The sequence below is a fragment of the Anomaloglossus baeobatrachus genome, chromosome 4 (genome assembly GCF_048569485.1).
Source record: "Anomaloglossus baeobatrachus isolate aAnoBae1 chromosome 4, aAnoBae1.hap1, whole genome shotgun sequence".
Taxonomy (NCBI): domain Eukaryota; kingdom Metazoa; phylum Chordata; class Amphibia; order Anura; family Aromobatidae; genus Anomaloglossus; species Anomaloglossus baeobatrachus.
Genome location: NC_134356.1, coordinates 618,900,056 through 618,922,526, shown reverse-complemented (window position 1 = coordinate 618,922,526; position 22,471 = coordinate 618,900,056). Strand labels below are relative to the sequence as shown.

At 47.4% G+C, this 22,471-nt stretch overlaps 1 protein-coding gene and 1 long non-coding RNA gene across 3 annotated transcripts in view; one reads left to right on the top strand and one right to left on the bottom strand.

Annotated features, from left to right (window-relative positions):
• Window positions 1-22,471, top strand: part of DDX56 (DEAD-box helicase 56) — a 135,744-nt gene that overhangs the window by 2,033 nt on the left and 111,240 nt on the right. The window contains exons 2-7 of one of the 2 annotated variants that reach the window (XM_075346262.1): window positions 2,539-2,700; window positions 18,458-18,612; window positions 18,692-18,862; window positions 18,947-19,037; window positions 21,015-21,256; window positions 22,207-22,338. In XM_075346262.1, coding sequence (XP_075202377.1) covers window positions 2,539-2,700; window positions 18,458-18,612; window positions 18,692-18,862; window positions 18,947-19,037; window positions 21,015-21,256; window positions 22,207-22,338 — 953 coding nt within the window. Of the gene's footprint in view, window positions 1-2,538; window positions 2,701-12,243; window positions 13,138-18,457; window positions 18,613-18,691; window positions 18,863-18,946; window positions 19,038-21,014; window positions 21,257-22,206; window positions 22,339-22,471 lie in introns of those variants that run through there. The other variant, XM_075346263.1, reaches the window with a different exon arrangement.
• LOC142301916 (uncharacterized) lies at window positions 7,249-10,189 on the bottom strand. The gene is made up of 5 exons (XR_012752910.1): window positions 10,129-10,189; window positions 8,719-9,083; window positions 8,526-8,630; window positions 8,187-8,385; window positions 7,249-8,010 (listed from the first exon to the last, which is right to left on the bottom strand). It is a non-coding gene; the product is annotated as an uncharacterized LOC142301916 (long non-coding RNA).

The following is a 22,471-nucleotide window of genomic DNA, read 5'->3' as shown; positions in this document are numbered from 1 at the left end:
TCTTGACATTGATACTTGAAGCCCCCCCCCCTAATTTATTGCCAAGGAAAAGCTTCCACCGTGCAACAGATCTTCATACGTATAATGCCAAGGAGCTCAGACTGCATTCACTGCAGCGGCCACAGCCTGTTTAAAGCGCCAAGAAGTTGTGGCGTGCCAGCCCTCTGCGTATGGAGCAATTACACGTAGTGTACAGCGCTGTTCATGCCATGTGATCGGCAACTGCACTTCCAGCTCTGAACAGCGTTTCATGTATAACATCAATATGAGAAAACTCATTTTAATTGGCTTATCTAACCCTTATCCCATCACTGCAAGTGCATAGAAAGGCTTAAAGGTCTTGTCAGGCCTTAGGCTACAAGTCTGCAGTGACTCCAAAGGCCCAATCACACTAAACAACTTACCAGCGATCCCAACAACGATACAACCTGATAGGGATCGCTGGTAAGTTGCTAGGAGGTTGCTGGTGAGATGTTACACTGCGACGCTCCAGCGATCCCACCAGCAACCTGACCTGGCAGGGATCGCTGGAGCGTCGCTACACGTGGAAGCATGCTGCGCTTGGTAACTAAGGTAAATATCGGGTAACCAGCCCGATATTTACCTTGGTTACCAGCGCACACCGCTTAGCGCTGGCTCCCTGCACTCCTAGCCACAGTACACATCGGGTTAATTACCCGATGTGTACTCTGCTACGGGTGCAGGCAGCAGGAGCCGGCTTCTGCGGACGCTGGTAACCACGGTAAACATCGGGTAACCAAGAAGCCGTAACCAAGGTAAGGGCTTCTTAGTTACCCGATATTTACATTGGTTACCAGCGTCCGCAGAAGCCGGCTCCTGCTGCCTGCACATTTAGTTGTTGCTCTGTCGCTGTCACACACAGCGATCTGTGCTTCACAGCAGGAGAGCAACAACTAAGAAATGGTCCAGGACATTCAGCAACAACCAGCGACCTCACAGCAGGGGCCAGGTTGTTGCTGGATGTCACACACAGCAACATCGCTAGCAAGTTGTGCCTCAGCAGCGATGTTGCTTAGTGTGACGTGGCCTTAAGGCCGTACAACCATGCACTAACCTATCATCTCCGGCAGGAATGCACCTCTGCTCAAACGTCTGCCTTCCTTTTCGATGGGGAGCTGTGCGCTTCTGCTTGATTAACAGCTCATCCAGTGAGATTTTTGTGCTGCTTGCCTTAAAGGGAATCTGTCACCAGGTTTTTGCTTCACCCCCCATCTGAGAGCAGCATAATGTAGTGACAGAGACCCTGATTCCAGCGACATGTCACTTACTGAGCTGTTTTCTGTCATTTTGATAAAATCAATGTTTTCTCTGCTGCAGATTTAGCAGTTCTACCACGCTCATGAATATGCTGGACTACCTGCAGCATGCGAAGAAGTCCTGTAATGATAATCTACTGCTGATTAAACAGGGATTTTATCAAAACTAAAATAAGCAGCCCAGTAAGTGACACATCGCTGGAATCAGTCTCTCTTTACATTATGCTGCTTTCACATTAGGAGGCAAAAACCTGCTGACAGATTCCCTTTATCTGTGCACGCTGCGATACTGCTATTTGAGACAGCTTTCAATTTGTGACATTGGAGGAGGGCACTTTCCCCGGCCGACTAACACGATCTATTAGGCCTCTTTCACACGTCTGTGAAAATCATGCACGTTTTTCACAGACTTATTAAAGGTGCATATTGCCCTCTTTGCGCCGTGTTTACAGCACACGTGTGTTCTCCGTGTGCTATCCATGATAACACACGGAGAGCAGGAACTTTCTGCTCACCTGTCCCTGGCGTTGCTGTCCATGGTGCTGATCTACGGTCTCCGGTCCTGCCGACTCCCCGCTGCTGCTGCTTCTGGCCGCAGTAGAGTGAATATTCAATGAGCATAATGAGCGGGCGTCGGAAGCAAGTGACAGCAGCGGCAAAGACAGCAGGGCTGGAGAAGGTGAGTATAGAAGTTCTTTTTAATTCACAGACACGTGTGCTTTCTCCGGTGCGTGTCACACGGATCACATCTGTGTGGTCCGTGTGACACCCGTGATGCCGGAGAAAACAGATATGTCTACGTGTGGAGCACACAGGCACACGTATACTCCTCATGGACACACGGTCCATGGGAAAACACGCACGTTGTGCAGACCCATTGATTTTAATGGGTCCACGTGTGGCCACGTCTCCGGCACGTGAGTAAACGGACCAAACACGTACCGGAGACACAGACATGTAAAGGAGGCCTCAGAAAGATTGCAAGCTTTATGCAGGTTCGGCCATCGCTGGTAGACCGCAGTGGTGGCCGGTAACTTAGGAATCAAGAAGATCACAAGAACGTGAAGAAAAACGACTTCTCAGAGGAGGGAGGAAGAATTTTAATAAACAGTAAAGTGGAAAGTTGGCTGACTCCTCCAGCACCATCTTATAACAATCAATGAAGATGGAAGTAACTCTTACAAACTATTGTCTGTGTGTTATCATGTGGAGAAACTAATCCCGGTGATCCTCTTACACTTGTGCTTCTATTTCTTCAAAGGCTGTTGCAGATTTAGGATGGGAAAAGCCAACATTAATTCAAGAAAAGGCCATTCCCCTGGGCATGGAGGGCAAAGATATACTGGCACGAGCGAGGACGGGGTCGGGTAAAACTGCGGCCTACATCATCCCCATAATACAGAACCTCCTGCAGGCCAAAATGGTAGGTACCGATCCGTGCCTTCTAGGCGACAATCTGCTTCTTAAAGGAGAAAATTCCATTAGAAAGTGATGGACAATAGCATAAGGAAAGGACACAGGGGTGTAGAATTCACCACTTCATATACCGCATTTTTCGTTTTTTAAGAAGCACTAGATAGAGGAGGAAAATAGGAGAAAATAATTTTCTTTGTCGCTCCATTGGGAGACCGAACAAATTGGGTGTATAGCTTCTGCCTCCGGAGGCCACACAAAGTATTACACTTAAAAGTGTAAAGCCCCTCCCCTTCTGCCTATACACCCCCCCGTGCATCACGGGCTCCTCAGTTTTTATGCTTTGTGCGAAGGAGGCACACATGCACGCAAGCTCCACAATTTAGTCAGCAGCAGCTGCTGACTATATCGGATGGAAGAAAAGAGGGCCCATAACAGGGCCCCCAGCATGCTCCCTTCTCACCCCACTCTGGTCGGCGGTGTTGTTAATGTTGAGGTACCCATTGCGGGTACATAGGCAGGAGCCACATGCTGTTTTCCTTCCCCATCCCTTAAGGGCTCTGGGTGAAGTGGGATCCTAATCGGTCTCCAGACACTGGGACCGTGCTCCCTCCGCAGCCCCTGGGGAATCTGCTGGACAGGAGCCGGGTATCGTCAGGGACAAGGCCCTGCTACTGTGAGGTACTCTGTGTCCCCTTGGGGACTGCGCATGGAGCGCTTGTGTTATACACGCTGCAGCACTGCTGGGTGTGTTAGTGCGCCGGGACTACCGCGCTGACCGCGCTTGTTTGCCGGCCGCACTTATAACTTTAGTCCCCGGCTTCTGCGGCCTAGTGCCGCATACTCCCGCCCCCCGGCCTGCCAGTCAGGGGAAGGGAGGGACGCTGCACTGGACGTCAGCGCTGAGGGCTGGAGCATACTTTGTATCCTCCTCCCCCCTCACTGAGCACAGTGGGGCACCAGATTCCCGCACTTTCTAGGGCACGCCCACGGCCCCCTCCTCCTCACAGAACGCCGGCAGCCATTCCTGTCAGCACTTCTGAAGCTGGAGAGGAGGGACAACACGGCTCTGGGAGGCCCAGGCAGGGAATCTGGTGGTCACACAACCGCTTTGGGCGGTCGGTAAGCCGCACCTGTTACTAGGTGCTGGCCCCCCTGGGTGCCGAAGTGTGTATATATATATATATATATATATATATATATATATATATATATATATATATATATATATATATATATATATATATATATATATATATATATATATATATATATATATATATATATATATGCTTATTTGCTATACATATACTCTGTACGGTCGCACTGTTGGTTTTTGGCTATATACCCTCCCGGATTGTACTCTGAGGAGACAACAGCATGTCGTCCGCAAAAAGCAAGGGTGCCAAAGCACAGGCTTACTTTGCAACCTGTACCTCATGTGCGGCTATGCTACCGGCAGGTTCCACCTACCCTCATTGTGTGCAATGCTCGGCCCCTGCGGCACTTACTCAGCCGGAGCCTCTGCCACTGGTGGCCCAGGTGGAACCACCTGCTACCACTGTCCAGGTGACAGGGACGGAGTTTGCAGTATTCGCTGACAAACTTTCTGAGTCTATGGATAAATGGTCTGCTAAAATACTAGAAGCTTTGCAGTCCAGACCGGTAACACAGGCCCCGGCCACTGTGGAATCATTGACCCCAGGCCCCCCTCGGTTGGAGCAGCAAAGTGCTCCTGGGGTGACTCATAGGTCCCAAGGTGAGGTCTCCGACACGGACCGCAGTCCCAGACCGCCTAAGCGGGCTCGCTGGGAGCTTCCCTCGACCTCATCACACTGCTCAGGGTCTCAGCAGGAGGACTCTCTAGAGGATGAAGCGGAGGTGGCAGATCAGGATTCTGATCCTGAGGTCGCTCTCAACCTAGATACACCTGAAGGTGATGCCATAGTGAATGACCTTATAGCGTCCATCAATCAGGTGTTGGATCTTTCTCCCCCAGCTCCTCCAATTGAGGAGTCAGCTTCTCAGCAGGAGAAATTCCGTTTTAGGTTTCCCAAACGTACAATGAGTACGTTTCTGGATCACTCCGACTTCAGAGAGGCAGTACAGAAACACCGAGCTTGTCCAGATAAGCGCTTTTCTAAGCGCCTTAAGGACACACGTTATCCCTTCCCCCCTGACGTTGTCAAGGGTTGGGCTCAGTGTCCCAAGGTGGATCCTCCAATCTCCAGACTGGCGGCCAGATCCATAGTTGCAGTGGAAGATGGGGCTTCACTCAAAGATGCCACTGACAGACAGATGGAGCTCTGGTTGAAATCCATCTATGAAGCTATCGGCGCGTCCTTTGCTCCGGCATTCGCAGCCGTATGGGCACTCCAAGCTATCTCAGCTTGTCACTCGCAGATTAATGCAGTCACACGTGTCTCTGCTCCGCAGGTGGTGTCCTTAACCTCTCAGGCGTCGGCGTTTGCGTCCTACGCCATTAATGCTGTCCTGGACTCTGCGAGCCGTACGGCGGTAGCATCCGCCAATTCGGTGGCAGTCCGCAGGGCCTTGTGGCTCCGTGAATGGAAGGCAGACTCTGCTTCCAAAAAGTTCTTAACCGGTTTGCCACTTTCTGGCGACCGCCTGTTTGGTGAGCGATTGGATAAAATCATTAAACAATCCAAGGGAAAGGACTCATCCTTACCCCAGTCCAAACCAAACAGACCTCAACAACGGAAGGTACAATCGAGGTTTCTGTCCTTTCGGCCCGCGGGCAGGTCTCAATTCTCCTCGTCCAACAGGCCACAGAAGGATCAGAGGAACTCCGATTCATGGCGGTCTAAGTCACGTCCTAAAAAGACCGCCGGAGGAACCGCTCCCAAAGCGGCCTCCTCATGACTTTCAACCAGGGAGAAAAAAAGCTCATGCATAGGAGACGCGCAGACCCAAAAATAAATATATATATATATATATATATATATATCACAGGGATCCTCAAAATAGTAAAGATTGATATAGAATTTTATTGAAACAATCAAGGTGACACATAAGACATACAATTAAAATCACTTAAAATACATATAAATAGAGAACCCCCACATCTCCAAGATGTAAATTATGGGGTACCGCCCTGTGTACATATGCAACAATGTATAAATCTGATCCCTAGAAAAACATATACTGGATCAATCCATAAATGTAATAACTCTTAACCATTAAGTCTATAACATAGGGACCACACCTGTGAGCTATACTGGTAGTGAGTCCAATGGGATAGCAGCTATCAATATATGACAGAACAAGAGCATGCAAATCATACAGTAATTACAATAACCAGGCATGAATCATGCAAAAAAGAAAGGAAAATCATAAAAACCCTTGTCCAGAAATCCCAAAGATGGCTCACAATCAGGTGCCCAAGTGAAAAGCTACATCAAGCTCCCAACCAGTGAAGGGCGCTACAGAAACAAGGAGGTACCCACAATAGGGAGGGATGTGGGGGACCCCACGCGTATCGCTGTGAACAGCTTCGTCAGGGGAGAGTGTATCCCTGATTGCAATTAGAACGGGTATTTATAGAGGATCACAGTCTTAATTAATTGTAAAGTAACAACTTAATTACATACCATGAGTGGTGTGCGTATTTGAGCATGGCAGCCGGCTGTAAACATGGAAACCGGAAGTGGGAGAGGGGGTGGTTTTAAGACCCGGACCCAGCGTTATAGCTAGAAATATGTACCATGTATCTAGCCATATAATCATATAGTCATTTAGTCATCCATGCTATATATCATATGTATAGAAAGCCGGTTTTCGCAGGAGAAAATAACAGATAAATAAATACTTAAGGATCCCATGTCGGCTCCGCTGTGACCGGAAATGATGTTCCTCCTTTAGGTTACCATGGATGCAGAGAATGCTAAGGTCACCACGCATGTCAGAGCACCCGGCGCTCCAGCAAAGCTGGATGTCAGATGTTAAAGTGAAAACACCGGTCAGAGGAGAGATCTCCCATTAGTATCTGGTTACAAACAGCATCCAGGGAGGATGTGTCATACAGAAATCTGAAGACATGTAAAGTAGCAGATAAAATCCGCAGGATATATAAATAGGTCAACAAGAACTATATTATAAGATAGATAAAACGGCGATAAGGAGGCATAGCTAAATGCTACACATATGCATGTACACATTTATGTTGAATGCCAGATTACAAAGAGAATATTTTTAACCCAATAGGGGTAAAGCACAGATGTACATAATATGCCCACCAAAAGGTGGCGAATCCCCATAAGATGGCCGCTATAGGTTAATTCCTGCTCAAAACATGTGTCACAAATATGAAAGTTCGAATCCCTCTTAAACCATCAAAACAGTTAGTACCACCCAGGTGGATTTATCCTGTATCAAAGTGCCCAAGGATTATTAGTCACAAATACATGCATGTAGAGCAAAAGAACACCCGCTGAGCTGAAAATAACTACTAGTACCACCAAAAGCGGATGTATCATGTACAATATCTGTACACCCAAGGTTGGAAAAAAAAAAAAAAACAAAAAAAAAAAACAGGCATTATAAAAATATGGCTGTTGTGCACACCACTGAAAATTCGGCGGATTAACTATAAATTGGGGCGACTCAGTGGGTGCAATCATAAGTAGGAATTGGGGGTATGATGTTATATGACCACAAAGAGAAAGAAGAAATGAACCCATGAGAGGAACATAATCTGTATACAAAATGCAAACAAGATGCAAACAAAATGCTATCCGATTGGGAGCATAGAGAGATTTAGAGTAAATATTGAGTAGCACAGGAGGGCAACCAGATTGATGAGCCATCCTGGTATGGGATGAAACATATGTATACACACAATTATGTACAATTGGCCTCAAAAAAGTGACAGGCTATCCATATTGCTCCAAAATGGTGTATGTGGCACAAGGTCTCATTTGACCTAGCAAAAGCAAGAAATGAGTTTTAGGTTCCGGCCAAAGTGTTCCAAGACCCATATAGATTGTAACCCCACGGGACCAGCAGGGACATCTTCATCCAATAGTGTCCATGTAGGTACACAAGTAATTGGGCAGGATGTAGGTGCCGTCCGTATATCGTTTCCTTCAAGGTAGAGAGAATCATGCAGTGGTATAACCCCTCTCAGGTAAGATGACTTGGATGAGGTTCCAATGCTTTAAAGCCACAGATGAACGCCAAGGTTACCAACCACTTGTCTCTGTTTGTATCCGCCGATATAGCCAGAAAACCAAAGTGCAGGACACACACTCAATCCAGTCCAAAGGAAACAAGAGGGAGAGAACCATTCCTAGCGTTGTAACTGCGGAGAATAACCAAAAAAGATGGAGGAGAGGGTAAGAATCAAATACGAGACTACGTATTAGCCAAGAAAACCGGTATACAGTAGCTCTTCATTGAGCCCCGATGGTGTGAGAGATTTCAGGTTAAAAATCCATCTTGCCTCAATTTGTAATAAAGGTTTCAGGAGAGACCCACCTCTTCCATTCGTAGTTATCCTCTGGAGACCTACAAAACGTAGCCCACGACAAGAACCCTGATGGTATTGAAGGAAGTGCGCAGCTACCGAAGTGAGTGTTCGTCCCTTTTTCTGATCAGACCTGGCCAAGTTGATGGTCGACATGTGTTTCTGTGCCCTTTTCCGCAGTTCTTGGGATGTTTGTCCCACATAGACCTTCTGACAAGGGCAGATAATCGCATAAATTACATTAGAGGTCTTACAATTAACATATCCATTTAGTCTGTGTGGGACAGCGTCAAGGGGATTCTGAAAAACATCTCTGACGGGTTGCATAAAGGGACACACATTACACTCACCGCATGGGTAAGATCCCCGTAGTGTAATGCCTCTGTTCAATTTCGTCGTCGGTCTCCTAAAATGGCTCCTCGTCAATAGGTCTCTGAGTCTGGGCGCTCTCCTGGCTGTGACAAAGGGCACATCACTCACAAAGGATGCGGTCTGGCAGTCAGATCTAATGATCTTCCAATGTTCCCGCAAGATCCCTCTTACCTGTTGCCAGTGGCTGTTGTAGTCAGTTATCAATCGTAACGGTTGGTCCGCCACTGGTCCTTTTCGGATGAGCAGATCTTGTTGAGACTCATGCTTGGCCCTTTGAAAGGCTGAGGAGATAACTCCCCTGGGGTAACCCCTGTGTTTCAGCCGCTTAGTCAGATCGCAGGCCTGGCTCTGAAAATCTTCATCCGTGGAGCAGTTGCGGCGTACCCGTAAAAATTGTCCCACTGGTACTCCCCTTCTTGTGTGAAAAGGGTGGAAACTGTCATAGCGCAAGAGTCCGTTTGTGGCTGTCGGCTTGCGATATAAATTCGTGATGATGTGTCCATCTTCCAATCTAATGGTCAAATCCAAAAAGGATGCTGTGGAGGATGATAAATTAGAGGTCAAAAGGATGTTATGATTATTGATGTTAAGATCATTGAGGAAGTCGTGGCAACTTTCCTCTGTACCCGTCCACAAAAAGAATACATCATCGATGTACCTCCGCCAATGCAAAACATGCTCCCTGTAGTGGTGGGAAGGATACACGTAGGTATCCTCCCACCACCCCAAGAACAAGTTTGCATAAGCCGGCGCGCATCGCGCCCCCATCGCGACTCCTGCGACCTGTTTGAAAAAGACGTTGTCGAATAGAAAATAGTTGTGTTCTAACACAAATTTACAAAGGTCAAGCAAAAAGGAGTCGTGCATCCTGTCTGAATTCGACTGTTTCCCCAAAAAATATGTCAAGGCCCCAATGCCATCCTCATGTTTAATGTTTGAATACAGTGATTCAACATCGCACGTAACTATTAAAGTCTGAGGGGGTATCGTGACACTGAGACAAAAACGGATAAAGTCAGAGGAATCCTGTATATAGGATGGTAGCTGTAATACTAGGGGCTGAAGAAAAAAGTCAATGTATGTGCCCGCCCTCTCTCTCACACAGACTTCCAACGCTTGACACAATGGGGCGGCCAGGTGGTTTAGAGGCATGCTTGTGCACCTTAGGAAGCATATAAAATGTGGGTATAACAGGATGCTCCACCCACATATATTTGCGCTCCTGGTTATTAATAATGCCAAGGCCACAAGCACCATCAAGCAGGGTTTTTAATTTTTTATGGAACACCATGGTGGGATCAGATGGCATCCTGGTATAACACTTAGCGTTGTTCAGTTGTCTAAGGGCCTCCTCTAGATATAATGAGGTAGGCCACAGAACAATGTTGCCACCCTTGTCCGCCTCCTTGATGATGAAGGAGTTGTTCTCCTTTAACTGGTGCAAGGCTGTTTTTTCGGCAGGACTTAGGTTATTCTCCGTAATGACCCTGGTAGGTAATCTCATGATATCAGTCCTGACGAGGTCGAAAAAGGTTTTAACCGCAGGTACTAGGGAGAGTGGCGGTGTGACCAGAGACTTACATCTGTGTGGAAAGGTCCTCCGACCTGTAGTACCCTCATTTTCTTGGAGCAGATCAAGAAGGTCCTGGAAAACCTGTCTGTCCGTGTCCTGCAGATGATCCAGCATGTCTGGTTTCTTGTGGATCACTCTGAGAACCAGATGTCTGCAAAACAGATATAAGTCTTAAATCAACGTGAATTTGTCCAACCTGTGCGTGGGTACAAATGTGAGCCCTTTTTGAAGTACAGAAACCTCCCCTGGTGTCAAAACATGATCAGAGAGGTTAATAATCTGCAATTGATCACCCTTGTCAGGCTCACCTGTATCTGATGGTTCTTGTTGATTGGTTCGTACCCGATCCAGTGTGTCCGCCACATCCATTAATTGCGTTTGTGTCGTTTGTAATGCTGGTAATTCACGCGGGTTTTTGGCCTGGTGACCCGCTTGGTTGGATCTCCTGCCCCTCCTGCCTCGTCTAGTCCTATGTCTGGCTCGCTGCTGGCTGAGGATAAAAAATCTTCACTCGTGTTGATATTATTCGCCATATTACCGGGCCGGGTTCTGCCATGGGTACCCTGAGTAAAAGATTTCCATCTGGAGTTGCCCCCATGTTTCCACTTATAAGCCTTATTAGCCTCGAAATCTGCCCTGTCTCTAGCCAGCTTGCTGCGCTTCCGTGCGATCAAATCCGACTCATATTTGTCTAGGGTATCTTTCATGGAGACTCGAAATGATTGTATCTGTTGTATAGTATCAAACTTATTTAATTTGTCCTCCATTTCCTTTATCTCTCTCTTGACGTTGGAAAATAGTTCCCTGTCATGCTCCAACAACATGTTAATGATTACATGGGAGCACCTCAATAGGCCCTGTTCCCATGTTTTTTGAAAATCACTACTGGGCTCCCATGCTGGGAATATTTGTACCCGTAACCCTCTAGGACAAATATTTGCCCCTAAGTATTCTTCCAGGCTTCGAATGTTCCAGTGTAATCGGATGCCTTTCTTGTGCAAAGCCAATAAATCATTGGAACATTTAGAAAAATCTGAATCAAAAGCTATCTCAGAATTCACAAGGAGGGGATTGTTGTTAAGCTGGGAGCGCCAACTTGCCTCCCGTGCCTCCCAGTCCATGATACACAACCTTCTGCCACAAGGTATTTATATATACAATATATGAAGTAACCAATAATTAATTATATTTGCGTGCTACCCAAAAGACAAGAACCCTGTAACAGGGACAAGTGATTTGAAATTGGAAAAACCTCGGGTGCACAGCCTATGGATCAATTAATGGGATGCTGCGTCCTGCATGAAAAAGCGAAGACCAACCAGGGAGAAAAAAAGCTCATGCATGGGAGACGCGCAGACCCAAAAATAAATATATATATATATATATATCACAGGGATCCTCAAAATAGTAAAGATTGATATAGAATTTTATTGAAACAATCAAGGTGACACATAAGACATACAATTAAAATCACTTAAAATACATATAAATAGAGAACCCCCACATCTCCAAGATGTAAATTATGGGGTACCGCCCTGTGTACATATGCAACAATGTATAAATCTGATCCCTAGAAAAACATATACTGGATCAATCCATAAATGTAATAACTCTTAACCATTAAGTCTATAACATAGGGACCACACCTGTGAGCTATACTGGTAGTGAGTCCAATGGGATAGCAGCTATCAATATATGACAGAACAAGAGCATGCAAATCATACAGTAATTACAATAACCAGGCATGAATCATGCAAAAAAGAAAGGAAAATCATAAAAACCCTTGTCCAGAAATCCCAAAGATGGCTCACAATCAGGTGCCCAAGTGAAAAGCTACATCAAGCTCCCAACCAGTGAAGGGCGCTACAGAAACAAGGAGGTACCCACAATAGGGAGGGATGTGGGGGACCCCACGCGTATCGCTGTGAACAGCTTCGTCAGGGGAGAGTGTATCCCTGATTGCAATTAGAACGGTACGTGGAATTCCTACTTATGATTGCACCCACTGAGTCGCCCCAATTTATAGTTAATCCGCCGAATTTTCAGTGGTGTGCACAACAGCCACATTTTTATAATGCCTGTTTTTTTTTGTTTTTTGTTTTTTTCCAACCTTGGGTGTACAGATATTGTACATGATACATCCGCTTTTGGTGGTACTAGTAGTTATTTTCAGCTCAGCGGGTGTTCTTTTGCTCTACATGCATGTATTTGTGACTAATAATCTTTGGGCACTTTGATACAGGATAAATCCACCTGGGTGGTACTAACTGTTTTGATGGTTTAAGAGGGATTCGAACTTTCATATTTGTGACACATGTTTTGAGCAGGAATTAACCTATAGCGGCCATCTTATGGGGATTCGCCACCTTTTGGTGGGCATATTATGTACATCTGTGCTTTACCCCTATTGGGTTAAAAATATTCTCTTTGTAATCTGGCATTCAACATAAATGTGTACATGCATATGTGTAGCATTTAGCTATGCCTCCTTATCGCCGTTTTATCTATCTTATAATATAGTTCTTGTTGACCTATTTATATATCCTGCGGATTTTATCTGCTACTTTACATGTCTTCAGATTTCTGTATGACACATCCTCCCTGGATGCTGTTTGTAACCAGATACTAATGGGAGATCTCTCCTCTGACCGGTGTTTTCACTTTAACATCTGACATCCAGCTTTGCTGGAGCGCCGGGTGCTCTGACATGCGTGGTGACCTTAGCATTCTCTGCATCCATGGTAACCTAAAGGAGGAACATCATTTCCGGTCACAGCGGAGCCGACATGGGATCCTTAAGTATTTATTTATCTGTTATTTTCTCCTGCGAAAACCGGCTTTCTATACATATGATATATAGCATGGATGACTAAATGACTATATGATTATATGGCTAGATACATGGTACATATTTCTAGCTATAACGCTGGGTCCGGGTCTTAAAACCACCCCCTCTCCCACTTCCGGTTTCCATGTTTACAGCCGGCTGCCATGCTCAAATACGCACACCACTCATGGTATGTAATTAAGTTGTTACTTTACAATTAATTAAGACACTGATCCTCTATAAATACCCGTTCTAATTGCAATCAGGGATACACTCTCCCCTGACGAAGCTGTTCACAGCGATACGCGTGGGGTCCCCCACATCCCTCCCTATTGTGGGTACCTCCTTGTTTCTGTAGCGCCCTTCACTGGTTGGGAGCTTGATGTAGCTTTTCACTTGGGCACCTGATTGTGATCCATCTTTGGGATTTCTGGACAAGGGTTTTTATGATTTTCCTTTCTTTTTTGCATGATTCATGCCTGGTTATTGTAATTACTGTATGATTTGCATGCTCTTGTTCTGTCATATATTGATAGCTGCTATCCCATTGGACTCACTACCAGTATAGCTCACAGGTGTGGTCCCTATGTTATAGACTTAATGGTTAAGAGTTATTACATTTATGGATTGATCCAGTATATGTTTTTCTAGGGATCAGATTTATACATTGTTGCATATGTACACAGGGCGGTACCCCATAATTTACATCTTGGAGATGTGGGGGTTCTCTATTTATATGTATTTTAAGTGATTTTAATTGTATGTCTTATGTGTCACCTTGATTGTTTCAATAAAATTCTATATCAATCTTTACTATTTTGAGGATCCCTGTGATATATATATATATATATATATATATATATATATATATATATATATATATATATATATATATATATTTATTTATTTTTGGGTCTGCGCGTCTCCTATGCATGAGCTTTTTTTCTCCCTGGTTGGTCTTCGCTTTTTCATGCAGGACGCAGCATCCCATTAATTGATCCATAGGCTGTGCACCCGAGGTTTTTCCAATTTCTTCCTCATGACTTTCGGCCTCTTCAAACCGCATCCTCGGTCGGTGGCAGGCTCTCCCGCTTTTGCGACGCCTGGCTGCCACAGGTACAAGACCGTTGGGTGAGAGACATTCTGTCTCACGGTTACAGGATAGAGTTCAACTCTCGTCCTCCGACTCGTTTCTTCAGAACATCTCCGCCCCCCGAACGAGCCGATGCTCTTCTTCAGGCGGTGAGCACTCTGAAGGCGGAAGGAGTGGTGATCCCTGTTCCTCTTCAGCAACAGGGTCACGGTTTTTACTCCAACTTGTTTGTGATGCCAAAAAAGGACGGATCTTTCCGTCCTGTTCTGGACCTAAAACTGCTCAACAAACACGTAAAAACCAGGCGGTTCCGGATGGAATCGCTCCGCTCCGTCATCGCCTCAATGTCCCAAGGAGATTTCCTAGCATCAATCGACATCAAAGATGCTTATCTCCACGTACCGATTGCACCAGAGCATCAGCGCTTCCTGCGTTTCGCCATAGGGGACGAACACCTTCAGTTCGTGGCACTGCCTTTCGGCCTGGCGACAGCCCCAAGGGTTTTCACCAAGGTCATGGCAACAGTGGTAGCAGTCCTACACTCTCAGGGACACTCGGTGATCCCTTACTTAGACGATCTGCTTGTCAAGGCACCCTCTCGAGTGGCATTCCAACACAGCCTGGACATTGCTCTAGAGACTGTCCAGAGATTCGGGTGGATCATCAATTTCCCAAAGTCAAATCTGACACCGGCCCAATCACTGACATATCTTGGCATGGAGTTTCATACTCTCTCAGCGATAGTGAAGCTTCCGCTGGACAAACAGCGTTCACTACAGACAGGGGTGCAATCTCTCCTTCAAGGCCAGTCACACCCCTTGAGGCGCCTCATGCACTTCCTAGGGAAGATGGTGGCAGCAATGGAGGCAGTTCCTTTTGCGCAGTTTCATCTGCGTCCACTTCAATGGGACATTCTCCGCAAATGGGACAGGAAGTCGACGTCCCTCGACAGGAACGTCTCCCTTTCTCAGGCAGCCAAAGCCTCCCTTCGGTGGTGGCTTCTTCCCACTTCATTGTCGAAGGGAAAATCCTTCCTACCCCCATCCTGGGCGGTGGTCACGACGGACGCGAGTCTGTCAGGGTGGGGAGCGGTCTTTCTCCACCACAGGGCTCAGGGTACCTGGACTCAGCCGGAGTCCTCCCTTCAGATCAATGTTCTGGAGATAAGGGCAGTGTATCTTGCCCTAAAGGCGTTCCAGCCGTGGCTGGAAGGCAAGCAGATCCGAATTCAGTCGGACAACTCCACCGCGGTGGCATACATCAACCACCAAGGCGGAACACGCAGTCGGCAAGCCTTCCAGGAAGTCCGGCGGATTCTGCTGTGGGTGGAAGCCACAGCCTCCACCATATCCGCAGTTCACATCCCGGGCGTAGAAAACTGGGAAACAGACTTTCTCAGTCGCCAGGGCATGGACGCAGGGGAATGGTGCCTTCACCCGGACGTGTTTCAAGAGATCTGTTGCCGCTGGGGGATGCCGGACGTCGACCTAATGGCGTCACGGCACAACAACAAGGTCCCGGCATTCATGGCACGGTCTCAAGATCACAGAGCTCTGGCGGCGGACGCATTAGTTCAGGATTGGTCGCAGTTTCAACTGCCTTATGTGTTTCCTCCTCTGGCACTGTTGCCCAGAGTGTTACGCAAGATCAGGTCCGACTGCCGCCACGCCATCCTCGTCGCTCCAGACTGGCCGAGGAGGTCGTGGTACCCGGATCTGTGGCATCTCACGGTGGGCCAACCGTGGGCACTACCAGACCGACCAGACTTGCTGTCTCAAGGGCCGTTTTTCCATCTGAATTCTGCGGCCCTCAACCTGACTGTGTGGCCATTGAGTCCTGGATCCTAGCGTCTTCAGGGTTATCTCAAGAGGTCATTGCCACTATGAGACAGGCCAGGAAACCAACGTCCGCCAAGATCTACCACAGGACGTGGAGGATATTCTTATCCTGGTGCTCTGGTCAGGGTTTTACTCCCTGGCCATTTGCCTTGCCCACTTTTCTGTCCTTCCTTCAATCCGGATTGGAAAAGGGTTTGTCGCTCGGCTCCCTTAAGGGACAAGTCTCAGCGCTCTCTGTGTTTTTTCAGAAGCGCCTAGCCAGACTTCCACAGGTACGCACGTTCCTGCAGGGGGTTTGTCACATAGTCCCTCCTTACAAGCGTCCGTTAGAACCCTGGGATCTGAACAGGGTGCTGATGGCTCTTCAGAAACCACCGTTCGAGCCAATGAAGGATATTTCTCTTTCACGCCTTTCGCAGAAAGTGGTCTTCCTAGTAGCAGTCACATCACTTCGGAGAGTGTCTGAGCTAGCAGCGCTGTCATGCAAAGCCCCTTTCCTGGTGTTTCACCAGGACAAGGTGGTTCTGCGGCCGGTTCCGGAATTTCTCCCTAAGGTGGTATCCCCCTTTCATCTCAATCAGGATATCTCTTTACCTTCTTTTTGTCCTCATCCAGTTCACCAATGTGAAAAGGATTTGCACTTGTTAGATCTGGTGAGAGCACTCAGACTCTACATTTCTCGTACGGCGCCCCTGCGCCGCTCGGATGCACTCTTTGTCCTTGTCGCTGGCCAGCGTAAAGGGTCACAGGCTTCCAAGTCAACCCTGGCTCGGTGGATCAAGGAACCAATTCTCGAAGCCTACCGTTCTTCTGGGCTTCCGGTTCCCTCAGGGCTGAAGGCCCATTCTACCAGAGCCGTGGGTGCGTCCTGGGCTTTGCGGCACCAGGCTACGGCTCAGCAGGTGTGTCAGGCGGCTACCTGGTCGAGCCTGCACACTTTCACGAAACACTATCAGGTGCATACCTATGCTTCGGCAGATGCCAGCCTAGGTAGGCGAGTCCTTCAGGCGGCGGTTGCCCACCTGTAGGAAGGGGCCGTTTTTACGGCTCTATTACGAGGTATTATTTTACCCACCCAGGGACTGCTTTTGGACGTCCCAATTGTCTGGGTCTCCCAATGGAGCGACAAAGAAGAAGGGAATTTTGTTTACTTACCGTAAATTCCTTTTCTTCTAGCTCCAATTGGGAGACCCAGCACCCGCCCTGTTCCCTTCGGGCTGTTGTTCTTTGTGTACACATGTTGTTCATGTTGAATGGTTTTCAGTTCTCCGAACTTCCTTCGGATTGAATTTACTTTAGACCAATTTATAAGTTTCCTCCTTCCTGCTTTTGCACCAAAACTGAGGAGCCCGTGATGCACGGGGGGGTGTATAGGCAGAAGGGGAGGGGCTTTACACTTGTAAGTGTAATACTTTGTGTGGCCTCCGGAGGCAGAAGCTATACACCCAATTGTCTGGGTCTCCCAATTGGAGCTAGAAGAAAAGGAATTTACGGTAAGTAAACAAAATTCCCTTCTTTAATGTTAAAATGAGGGTCCGTGTTATATTCTTAGTGCGTCTTAATTGTAATGCTCACCTGGGGGGAGCGGCGGTGGTGGGGCGGCTCAGGAAGGTCACAGGAGGCAGGGTCATCGATGCTGCAGGCTCGGAGGAGGGGGTGTTGCAATGGAGGAGGGTTGGTGGTACTGTGAGCTCGGTGGTCTCGTGGTGGCGGCAGGTGCCATTGATCTGCTGGAGGGCTGCAGGGGTATTGCGGCGGAGGGCGCCATTGATCTGCCGGAGGGCTGTAGGGGTGTTGCGGGTGCCATTGATCTGCCGGCAGGCTACAAGGGTGTCACTGCAGTGCAGCAACTCAAGAGGATCACAGGACGGGGTGTCTCGGAGGTGGGTGCCATTGATCTGACTGTGGGCTCCATTGAATCTCCCGCGGTTTATGAGATGGACTTCAAGAAACCAGTCGCGGAGGCGGCGTGTGCGCAGATAGGACTCTGTGGACATTTTCTTGAAGTCAATTTGTGCACACGCCGCATCCACGGCCATATTCTTGCAGTCCATCTTGTCAACCACGGGCGATTCAATGAAGCCCGCAGTCAAATTAATGCACTTGCTGCCGAGCGCCCCATCCTGTGACCCTCCTGAGCCGCTCCACTGCTCCTCCAAGCCCTTAGTATCTCCGACCCTGCATCCTATGACCCTACATTCAATGACCCCGCTTTACCGCCACCACCCCGATAAGCCATATCCAGATTTTAAGACGCACCCCCATATGGCTGGTTGGTGATAGCAAGGTTCTTTCAGGTTGTATGTGGTTTTTCATATATGACCAGTTGGGGTAGTGCATTCCAGAGTAAAGGGGAAGCACAGGAGAAATCTTGGAGAAGAGATGACATGTAGAAGTTAGAAACTAAGCTTGAGATGTGTGGAGGGGACGGGTTATAGATTGATAAGTAAGTGTTAGTATTTTGACCTGAATTCTCTTCGCGTTGCGGAGTCTGTAAAGCGATCAATAGATGTGATGATCAAGTATTGACCATGAATTATGAAAAAAAAAATGCTGACCTAATCCAATCTTCTCTTCAGACCGTCTCCGAGCAGGCGGTTCAGGTTCTACTCCTTGTACCCACAAAGGAACTTGGCCACCAGGTTCAACAAATGGTCCGACAACTGACAACCTACTGCGCACGAGATATTCGAGTTGCAGACATTTCCGGCCAGGCAGATATTTCTGCTCAGAGGTAAGATCCAGACTTGTATGTATTGCCACCACCAGGTTGGTTCTCCATTTTTCTAAAAAGGATATGTGTTTACACTTAGACCTATCCTGATGGAGAAGCCAGACATCGTGGTGGGCACACCCTCTCGGGTACTGATCCACATGAACCAGAAGACCCTGTGCTTACGAGAGAGCCTCCAAGTGATGGTGATTGATGAGGCTGACCTGGTCTTCTCATTTGGCTTTGAAGAAGACTTGAAAAGCCTCCTGTGGTGAGTAGAACCGGCCCGGATCAGATGCATGTGCTCCGGCGGGTCCTCTGTATCATTAATTGTTTTTTCCCCCTATGTTTTTAGCCAACTTCCAAATATTTACCAGTCATACCTGATGTCTGCCACATTCAACGAGGATGTCCAGGCCTTAAAGGAACTTGTGCTACACAATCCGGTGAGGCTTTTACACTGTACAAGGGGTGGTCTAGGGAGGGTTGGGGCTTCTTATAGATAATCTGATCACTGGATCCTACTACTGGAAGATCTTTGTGATAAAAATCTGCACATCTCAGAGACTTTATTTAAAAAAAACATCATCTTACCCTGAAAAAATCACCCTAATGACCCAGCCACTCGGTGTCCCGCTAAATTTAGTGCAACTTGTCTACTGCCTGTCAAAGTGTAATCCGTATCTAACAGCAGAAGCACCGAGATGGAAGCGGTGTCTGTGAAACCGCATACAGGCAGAACAAAGAGGGGTTTCAGTTCAGGCTAGTTATTGGACATCGTCAAGGGAAGGATGTTCTGGCACCTATGATGCTGGCAGAATGACGATGACGAATTCCCGCCCATTCAGGAATAGGGGATTGCAAGTTACAGAACATATTAGACTGGTATATGTTTCAAATAGTTTTGATTTATCTTGGATAATAATCTGAAGGGTAGGACATTCTGGTACCTATACTGCTGTCAGAATGACTGTGAGAAATTCCTGCCCATTCAGTAGTGTATTGCAAGTTATGGAACATATCAGACTGGTATATGCACCGAATGTAATTTTGATTTATCTTGGCGCATAATGTCAGGAGAAGGATGTTCTGGCACCTATGATGCTGGCAGAATGACTTGACAAAATCCTGCCCATTCAGGAATAGGGGATTGCTTATTACAGAACATATTAGACTGCTAAATATTCCAAAATAGTTTTCATTTATCATTGCGGCATAATGTCAGTAAGACCATGGTTTTCTTCAGGCTTTGTGTGATGTATGAGTACGCCGTCCACTCTGGAATATAGATGTGCGTCCAGACAAATCAGTACAAATACAGTGGAACCTTGGTTAACGAGAACAATCCGTTCTGGGACTGTGCTTGTAAACCAAGTTACTCGTTCAGCAAAGCAAAATCTCCCATAGGAAATCATTGCAATGCAGACAATTCGTGCCACAACTTGTTCAATGTCCCATCCTGGTCCCCTATTGTGCCATTCCACACACGCACAAACACACACAAGCACACACGCACGCACGCACATATTATGCTCACCTTACCTTCCATTCCATCGCCGGTCTCCTGGAACTTGCTGTTCACCAGTACGGGCTGTGTATCAAGTAACTATGATGAGGAGGGAGGAACATCCGCTGCCAGAGCGCTGACGTCAAAGGCAGGAGGCGCTTGCCTCTGATTGGTCAGCGAGCTTCCTTTGAGTAGTGGTGACAGGGGAACTTCCTGGCTCATCGCGCAGCCTGCCGATACACATCCTGGAGCAGCGAACTACAGGACCCAGGTGGCCGGCGATGGAACTGAAGGCAGACATATTATGCTCACCTTACCTTCCGTTCCATCTCCAGTCTCCTGGGACTTGCTGTTCTCCGGGACGGGCTGTGTATCGGGTTACCATAACGACGAGGGAGGAACTTCCGCTGCCAGAGCGCTGACGTCAAAGGCAGGAGACGCTTGCCTCTGATTGGTCAGCGCGCTGCCTTTGAGTAGCGGTGACATGAAGTTCCTGCTTCGTCGCTATGGTTGCTGATGCACCGCCTGGAGTGGAGCGGCGAACTACAGGACCCAGGATGTCGGCGATGGAACTGAAGGTACACACATTATGCTCACCTTACCTTCCGTTCCATCGCCGGCCTCCTGGGTCTTGTAGTTCGCCGCGAGGACGTCGCGATGTACCCGGGAACTACAAGAGCCATGAGACCGGTGGTGGAACGGAAGGTAAGGTGAGCATAATACTGTGTGTGTGTGTGTATGTGCTTGTTTGTGTGTGTTTTGTGTGTACTTGTGTGCATTTGTGTGGACTGCAAGTGCGGTTTAGAGCGCAGTGGATGTATGGAACCGGAAGTGTGTGCAGTGAGGATTTTGCTCGTACAGCGAAGCTTTCTCGTAAATCGAGTTGCAGTGATCTTCAATGGTTCTTCTTCCTTAGGTGACGCTGAAGTTGGAGGAGTCCCAGCTGCCGGACAGCTCTCAGCTCACGCAGTATCACATCCAGTGCGAGGAGGAGGAGAAGTTTCTTTTGCTTTATACTCTTCTTAAACTCTCCCTCATCCGCGGGAAAACCATTATATTCGTAAATGACGTGGAGCGGAGTTACCGGCTCAAACTCTTTTTGGAGCAGTTCAGTATCCCGTCCTGTGTGCTGAACTCCGAGCTGCCGGTGCAGTCGCGGTGAGTCCACGGGGCCGCCGGTAATGCACATAAATCACAATTCTTGAATAGGACTTTGTATAATCCAATACAACCGATTGATGGGAATAATCTGTTATGGACTTTACCCTCTTGACAGTTTTAAAGGGGCTGTCTACTGCCGGACGACCCCAGCTTATGCTTATTGTGTCCATAGTAAGGAAAGTAACTAACTATAACACACACATACGTGACTCGGCGCTGTGTCTGAGTGATTGCTGATTGTCTGCAGCTTTCACAATTATGTCAGAGCAGATTGCTCTGAGACACAACTCCAACAATGCTGGAACAGCACCTGTCTATGATAGGAGTATATAGCATATACATATGATATCCATATACTTATATACACTTATTTCTGTAGATAGAAAGTCTGTTATGTAGACCTTTTCTTTCCCTCTTCTGTCCATTCCAACTGATGAGCTGTATAAAGTTACAAGAAAATCAGGCTGTTGTAACTTTTTAAAGTATAGAGCGAAGAGGCTAGATCTGATCTCTTCGGACTTTTGCTAAGAAAGAGAAGCAATGCCAGATTTTTTTTTGTTTATGTACATATAAAAATCAAGTTACTTGCTAGTTCTTTGCCTTGTCTTCAGACCCTCTGCCTTGTCTTCAGACCCTCTGCCTTGTCTTCAGACCCTCTGCCTTGTCTTCAGACCCTCTGCCTTGTCTTCAGACCCTCTGCCTTGTCTTCAGACCCTCTGCCTTGTCTTCAGACCCTCTGCCTTGTTTTCAGACCCTCTGCCTTGTCTTCAGACCCTCTGCCTTGTCTTCAGACCCCCTGCCTTGTCTTCAGACCCCCTGCCTTGTCTTCAGACCCCCTGCCTTGTCTTCAGACCCTCTTCCTTCGGATCCACCATGTAAACTGCATTGATCTCTTTGACGCTAGGTTATGTGGACATGTGATGAGATGTTTTTCGCTTATTCTGCAGGTGTCACATCATTGGACAGTTTAACCGAGGTTTCTATGATTATATAATTGCATCGGATGAGCAAGCGTTATCAGACGCGAGGGCGAGAGGAAGGAGACAGGCCGGCAAGAAAAAGGGCGGACGAGCAGAGAAGTAAGATGTTCTTCCACTTGGGCGGCTGCAGTAGCGCTGACATTTTACTCTTGTGATTGTATGTTTAACCAATTTTGGCGATGATTCTGGAAGAAAAAAAAAAGATCATTTTAATCTCACATGTCTTTCTTAA